Source organism: Mus pahari, chromosome 2, assembly GCF_900095145.1.
Source record: "Mus pahari chromosome 2, PAHARI_EIJ_v1.1, whole genome shotgun sequence".
In the NCBI taxonomy this organism is placed as follows: domain Eukaryota; kingdom Metazoa; phylum Chordata; class Mammalia; order Rodentia; family Muridae; genus Mus; species Mus pahari.
This window is the reverse complement of record NC_034591.1, coordinates 27862454-27870603: the sequence shown is the minus strand read 5'-3', so window position 1 is coordinate 27870603 and position 8150 is coordinate 27862454. Positions and strand designations below refer to the sequence as shown.

General features: G+C 42.7%; 1 protein-coding gene across 2 annotated transcripts in view; it reads left to right on the top strand.

Moving 5' to 3' along the window:
- The window catches only part of Slc25a13 (solute carrier family 25 member 13), a 179779-nt gene that overhangs the window by 34023 nt on the left and 137606 nt on the right, over positions 1 to 8150 (top strand). For both annotated transcript variants that reach the window (XM_021189155.2, XM_021189161.2), the window contains exon 3: positions 5025 to 5167. In XM_021189155.2, the coding sequence (XP_021044814.1) occupies positions 5025 to 5167 (143 nt within the window). The remainder of the gene's footprint in view (positions 1 to 5024; positions 5168 to 8150) is intronic.

Below are 8150 nucleotides of genomic sequence, written 5' to 3'. Positions count from 1 at the left end.
TTTTTTTTTTTTTTTTTTTTTTTTTTTTTGTTATTCTGGCCTTGGAACAGGGGATCAGGGAAAGGCTGGCTGGAGACAGGACCTGGTGCGCCGTGTGCACAGGGAGTCTCTAACTGAAAGGGTGTTCAGGAAAATTTGCCTTTCAGCCCCAGGGTTGAGCGAATGACGCCTGGCAAACAAGTGGCCAGGTGATAAGGGTTCTGACCCAGGTCACCGCTCACAGGCTTTTGTTAAAATTACTAGAGGAGAGCAAGCTAGATAGACTCCAGTCCTAGTGGAACAGGCACCGCAGGGGTAGCTTCCTTTTCTGAGTCTGTCTGCTACTATCCTCATTCAGTGTTACCACGGCTGATGATCGTTTAAAGAATTAGAAAGCCTTCCAAAGAATATCGTCAGGGGTCTCGAATGGTATTCTAGAACTGTGGCAGCTGGAAGGGTCTCTTCCCCAGCAGTGACCCTTGTTCCTTGCTTCAAGGACAACCAAGCTGCCTTTGTCAACACCCCTAGTTTATGCTTTTATCATAGTTGGCCTCTGTCCATGAGTCCAAGAGACAACCTTTGATGTATTTACTTGAACCCCAGAGTGGGTCATTCCTGCTTTGGTGGACTGGTTTGTTCTAAACTGAGCACAGCTATATTCTACATCCAAATTAACATGTCATTTAAGAGGAGACCTCTTATCACCTCTAAACAAGTGAGGGCAATACAAATCCCTCAGTGATAATGTGACGGTTGGTCTGAGTCTGGTTCACGGGTCCTCAGCACACATCGCCGTGGTTATTTACAGGGTGAGCGGTCAGCCTGTATCACTAGCATCCAGAAGTTCCTTGCTCCCTGTGCTAGTCAGTCACCATACCCCCAAAGCTAACTGGCTGCATTCTCTCCTGACACCTGAGTTCAGTCCTTTATTTCACTCCAGGGTTAAGTATAGTAATGCAGTCTACGTCCACTCTGTTACCTCTTACACCCCGGGGTGCCCAGCGCCAGGCCTCTGTCAACACAGGCTTTCACTCTCCCAGGGACCTCTACCTCCAACCCTGATTTTATGTAGATTCATCTGTGTGGTGGGTAGTGGAGTTAGTTTATTGCTACATTGTATTTTATTGTGTGACTATATGACAGTCAATTAAGTATCCAGTCATTGAGTGATCTCTGGACTGTGGCTTTTTTTGTTTTTGCTTTGTTTTTGTTTTTTGTTTTTTTTAAAAAGCATTTTGTCATCCTAAGATAAGTTGCTGTGAATACCCAAACTTTTTGGTACTATATTCCATATACATTTTGTTATAGATTTCCTTATGATTTCCTATAGTTATGTTAGACACAGTTATAGTAGGCATTGCTTAGCAGTTTTCTAAAATGGTTTGTCAGTTTATTCATATATATTAATACACACACATATATATGTATGTATATACATACACACACATAGATATACATGTATGTATATACATATATATACACACACACATATATATATATACGTGTATGTATATACATATACACACACAAGTATAATTTTTTTTAAAAAAAGATTTATCCATTTTTGTGTATATTGGTGTTTTGCTTGCATGCATGTCTGTGTTTCTCTAAACTTGAGCTACAGAGAGTTGTGAGCTGGCGTGTAAGTTCTGGGAATTGAACCTGGGTCCTTCGGAAGAGCAGCCAGTTCTGACCGCTGAGCCATCTCACCAGCTCCGTCAGTTTATTCTTACACCACCAGCATGTGGGAGTGTTCCACTTTTTTTTTTTTTTTTTTTTTTTTGCCAACTTTCATTATCCCTCATTATCTTGAGAGTAGTGTGGTTGGTCATAGCTTGAGTTTGCATTTCCAGGGACAATTGAGTTTCTGGTCCACAACTTGACAGTGATTCCCAGGGTCATTTGGCGAAGATTCAAAGGATAATCATCAGGCCAAGAAAAGCTCCAGGAGAAAAGTAGTACAGCCTTCTGAACCAAAACAAAACAAAAACAAAAGCCACAGTCCAGAGATCACTCAATGACTGGATACTTAATTGACTGTCATATAGTCACACAATAAAATACAATGTAGCAATAAACTAACTCACTCCACTACCCACCACCCAGATGAATCTACATAAAATCAGGGTTGGTAGCACAGCATTCATTGGCAAAGTAGTTCTTGAGCAAGGTTCACTGCCAGACAGCTGTCTGGGAATCTGAGGAAACGACAATGAGAGAACACAGCCAAAAAAGTCCTGTCTTAACAGGGCCCTCCCTGCAGTTGTAGCAAGCCAGAGTCATTGTTATCTTGCAAGGACAGACAGGTCAACAAGATAGGGTGGTCTTGGACTGTCTCCCATTGGTCAGAACTGCCGGTCCATGACACATTGTTGGTGCTGTGCCTGTCTGGCCCCAGGAAGCCTTGCCAGCCTCTGAGAATTGAAGCTGTAGGTGGAGTCTGCTTCTCCCTGTTCTCCCTGGTGATCATCTGATAACTTATTAGTGAAAAACCTGCATCTTAAAGAGCAGGGCAGGGTCGGGGGGGGGGGAAGACATGGTTTGTGGGCCTGGAACAGCTAATATAGATTAGGTGGGAAAAGTTGGAATATTCTCATGTCACAATACATACAGAAGCAGAGCTCTGATATCCTGGAGCCTAATGCTAAATACGGATCTGGTCAAAAGTCAGGAGAAAAACTGTGTTGGTATTTCTTCTTGAGATGAGAAGGGACTGGGTTTCTAAGGTCAGGAAAGCAATGGAAGGATGGGCAAAGGAAAAAAAAAAGCCCTCTAGACTCAATTACATAAAAATGTCAAACTGGAAAAGTATTTGAAACAAATGTGACCTCAGAAGGGACAAGAGCACGTTCTGGCACTGTGGGTGGCAGAGCGATTGGTACAATCGTTTCTGGAGAACAGCGTGATAATAAGCGACGACCGCCTGAAGGTTCCTGTCCTTTAACTCAACAATTTCTTCTTTCAGGGAGTCTGTTCCTTGAAAATAGGAATTGGGACAAATGTTATCTATAAGAACGGCTATCTTAGGTTTTTGTACAAAATAACCCAGACTGGAAATAATCTAAATGTGTACCAGCAGGAGAAAAGTTAAGTTGTGTTCTAAGGTAAATTAATCACTATCATAGGGAAACCTTGGTATAACCAGCCATAGGATTGCTATCATTCGAGGTGACATGCCACTTCCATTTCAAGCTTGTTTGTCCTCATTTAGGGGAAAAAAAAAAAAAAAAAACAATAAATTCTTTCTTCTGTCCATTCCCTGCAAAGTGAAGTAAATGCCAGTGAAGGATGGTAGCATTGCTGGGCTGTCTCTGTTTTGTACTCTTATCTGAAAAATATACTTAGAATATAGTATCCTAGCATTTTGCCATGACTTCCCTTAGGCAGTGCCTAGGACCTAGTCGCTAGGTCGCTGGTGATGGACGAAAACCCTCGTTACACCGTTGGCCTGGTCCGATACCAGCAGCGGATCTCACTCAGTGAAACGGTGGGTTAAAGAAATGAATTAGAAAAGCAAAAATCGTGGACCAGCAGGTTGGATCAGTGGGTAAAGGTGCTTGCCACGAAGTCACAGCCGGAGTTCCATCCCCCAAATTACATGGTGGAAAGGAGACAGCAGACTTCCACGAGTTGTCCTCCAACCTCCACATGCGAGCTATGGCATGCATCTATGTGCATACATATGTGCATACATAGGCACATAGATGCATACATACATATATGTAATAAAAAAGCAAAACCAAAAGTGTGCCTACTGTGTTCTGGGCATTGTTCATAGTGTATGTTGTTATTATCTCATCTGCTCCATGCATCAGCCAGACGGGGCTGGTAATATTATTACACCCATTCTGCCCATGAAGCATCAGAGCCCAGAAAACTTTCTTTAACTCCCAATATGTCCAGGTGGTGCTGAGTACAGCCAGACCCCGCAGCCTACACAGCCTGGTACTGCCCCTCATCACCCTGCTGCTGCCAGTGTGATTCTGGTCACTTAGTAACCCCCGTCCTCAGGTACCTTATCCTTCTCTTTTTCATCTTGAAAATCAGGAGGTTCGATTCTCCTCATCGAAGATGCTGCATCCTCGTGTTTATTTTCAGCATTTCCCACAAGCTGGGTGTCCTTCTGGCCTAAAGTGGACCGAGTCCTAGAACACCAGGAAGGGAGTCCCATGTTTGTGACCCCCCGTGTGAGGCTGAGACTAAGGCATTGACTAGGGTGGCTATCTAAACCTGCTTCCAACATCACAGAGGATGCCCGTGGCTCCACGGCAGCTCCTCAGCCCAGTTTGTCCTCTTTTCTCAGGGACTCTAAGCATTTGAGTGAATTCTTTGAGCAGCTATGGACTTAAGGATTGTGTAGCTTTTGACCCCAAGCCATCTAGGGCTCCACATCTATAAATTGCTTGGTAGGAGCCAAAATAAAGAAAATACATTTGACGGGTTAAAACAGAAAACCAGAGCAAGAGGTCGCTGTGACGGCTTCAGGTCCGCTGAGCATCAGTTTTGTTTCTCTTTGCATTGCATTGGGCATAGTTACACAGGAATGCAAGGCCTAGGCATGGACGTACGTACGTACGTACACAGCAGGCTCTATGGAAGGATATTTAATACCTCACAATTGATCTCACTTTACAAAGGAGACACATCCTTAGGCTTAGTGCGCATGCCTGTAATCCCATCGGGGACTGAGGTAGGGAGGCCTGGAGGGTGAGGTCTCCTGGGCTCCCTAATGAGACCTCTGTAGGGCATTCCTCTATATTTGCTAGTCACATTCCCTTTCTCCAAGTCATAACAATGAACACTGTTGTCAGACAATGCCACAGGTCCCCCCAAAGCCATTGTTGCGAGCTTCTGATGAGCATAAAATTTGACTGATTTTTTTTTTCCCTTGACGGATGATAACCACCTTTGGAAGGTGTGACTAGTCTATGTGATTTTTATCTTTTGAATGGCCGTGACCTTCACTATTGGTTGTGTGGTTAAATATGTTTAAGAATCAGAGATACTAAATGACTTTTCTTATCTCTTTCCTCCTCTTTTGACAGTATGCGAGCATTGAAAAAAATGGTGAATTTTTTATGTCTCCTCATGACTTTGTCACTCGGTATTTGAATATTTTTGGAGAAAGCCAGCCCAACCCGAAGACTGTGGAACTTTTAAGTGGTGTAGTAGATCAGACCAAAGATGGGTATGTGTACTTTTAAATACCTTCCTTCTGCTCACGCCAACTTTCTTTTGCTTAATGGTAAAGAAGTCACTAAATGTATGTACCCTCTATATGACCAAAACTGTTTCTTCTACCTATTAATCCATCATTTTAGACTTGATATCTCAGTATTTCTTCAAGCATTGTTTCAGAGTTGTGGACTCCATGTTTGTAAGACTTGTTTATAGCTTGATGAGGCTGTTGTAATTGATGAGATGTTGTGAAACCTAGGAGTTTATATGTGTATGTTTGTATATCTCAAGATAGCTGCAAGATTATGAACTTCAACATGACTCTATGGACATAACTCCTATGATTGTCTCATTGTCTAAATTGTCTTTAAAGTTTCATGTATGCTTATCTGGTGTGAAAATGAGAGACAGAAAATTCTGATGATTCCAAGTTACCAAGGAAGGCCTCGGGCTGGCTGGAGTTGAGTCTCTCTTGCATAGAACCAAACAGGCAAAAGTTTGCAGGGCACCCTTTGCCTTGTCGCCTTGTTACAATGGAACTGGCAAATCTTACCGTATTTGGAGGCAGAATTTTGGGAACTGGTATAGATAAGCATTTTGACATGAAAATGTTATCTTGTGTTATCTGGGTGGACCTAATTTCCATTACAAGTACCTTTGATGATGGGGGCAGAGGGAGATTTGACCCAGGGACCAGGTGTCATGTTACTATGGCAGCTGGAGTCCTAGTGGTACACTCACAAAGAATTGTCTGCAGCCACCCAAGCCTGCATGACCTCAGATGGAGTTTCCACAGAGCCTCTGGAGAGAGCGTCCGGATGGCCTTGCTGACACTGTCATTTAGGGGTTCTGGGTTTCTCAACTGTAATATATAGTTTTGCTCTGTTTTGTCTTCAAATTTGTAGTAAAGTTTTTTCTATTTATTTCTTATTATTTTTTGAGAGAAGATTTCTCTGTGTCGCCTGGCTGACTGGAACTCACCCTGTAGACTAGCCTGGCCCCCGAACTCAGAGATCCTCCTGCCTCTGCCTGCTTAGTGCTGGGTTAATTTATGTTTAATTGATAAAGAATATTATTATTTACAACATATGTTGAAGTACACATTCATTGTAGAAAATGGACTAATCTACCCAGCTAACATATCTATTACACTATGTGCATATTTCGTTTTGCATTCAGAACATTTAAATCTCCCTTAGCAATTTTCAAGTACACTTGTGGTTTTTCTTAACCATAACACCACAGTGCCCAAAACTGTCCTTAGAAACTGTTTTGTTCTTTGAAGAGTATCACCTTACCTCCCCCATGCCAGCCTGTGTATTCATCATTCCACTCTCTGCTTTTGTGGATTCTGAATTTCTTTAGATTCTGCTTATAGGTCAGAACATGTGTCCTTTGTTTTTCTATGCCTGGCTTATTTCACTTGATATAAGATTTTCTCAGTTCATCTGCATCGCCACATGTGACAGAATTTTATTTTTAAAGGTTGAGTACTATACTGTTTTATTAGGTGTACATAGCACATTCTTAATTTACTCCTGTGTGGATACCTGCTTGAGTTGACATCATCATCGTGGCTGCTGTGGTGAGCATGGAGGGGCAGGCATGTCTTTAATACATTGATCTTTCTCAGTGTTATAATTGGCTGTAGTAGCTCTTTTCTTGTTGCGGGGAAATATTAAAAAATGAACAGGCCTGTTCCTGTGATTGTGCCAACAACTTTGTCCTGGCGGCCTGGGTCGGTGGGCAATGGCTAACCTGTTTTTATCTCGTGGAGACTCTGACTCCGAACTCCATAATCTCTCCACCCAGCTTGCTAGGTTTCCACTAGTGGGTTGCTACCCTGTGCTTCAATGCCCCCGGCCCCCAACCTTTGTGGAACACATCAGGCAAACCCACACTTTGCGGCATTCTCTCTTGAAACCAGATGAGCCACAGCGTGAAGAAAAATGCAACATAAACTTAATTCAGAAACAACAGTAACTCAATCACTGGGCACAACAACTAAAGTCTTAATCCTCTGGTGGCGAATCCTGGCAGATCTGCCATGGGAACCGGGAGACACTTGTAGCTACATCTTATCCTCATGCTATCCTTCCCAAAAATCACCTACACTCTCCTGCTTCCTCTCTTCCTCCATCCAGCCCGGAAGTCCCTCCTACTCGTCCAGTGATTGGCTCCTTTATTCATTAGGGGATTGGTTCACAAGAACAGCACCAGGCTGGTCCACAGCATTTTCCCTGGGGCATTAGAAAACTCATAGTTGTAAAGAATTTTTGAGAGTCAGTGACGAGTTTAATTTATGAAAAACATCCGTTTCTTCTCCCAGCGGTACCTTTGGTCTGATCCAGAGAACTACTAGGCTGTGACACGAAGCAGTAACTGCCTTTGTCCGAATTGGGGTTGGACCCTGTACTGCAGAGTTAAATGCCTATGCTCAACATGACCTCCTCATCTTAATGTCTCCAGCTTACTGGAGCTCACTTGTTTCTAAGCTAGAGCTTCATGAGGTTGCAACTTGTTCGCCCCTGCTGCCAGGAGCTTTTCCCTGTCCAGCAGACATGGGGTGGCAGTTTGTCACTTATGTGACTAAGCTGACGGTGACATGATGTGTGGGAGGAACATGTGTTTGCCGTCTCAGATCCTTTTCTCTTGCCTTAACATGAATTTGTTTTATAACTGAAGCTGCCCTCACACTCAATCCCTCCTGCCTCAGCCTCACACATGCTGGGATTACAGGAGTGTGCCATCATATCCAGTGAACTGTATTTACCATTTTACCTTTTTAAAGTATGACTTTTTTGTTTGTTTAGCTTGGTGACAGCTGTCTTCATGTGAGCCAAATGTTTTCAGGTTTTGGTTTGTTTCTTTCTTCCTTTCTTTTATTTTATTTTCTTTCATTTGATTGTGTTTTTTTTTTTTTTTTTTTTGTTTTTTTTTTTTTTGTTTTTTTGTTTTTCCATACAGGTCTGCTCTGGAACTCTCTCTGTAGA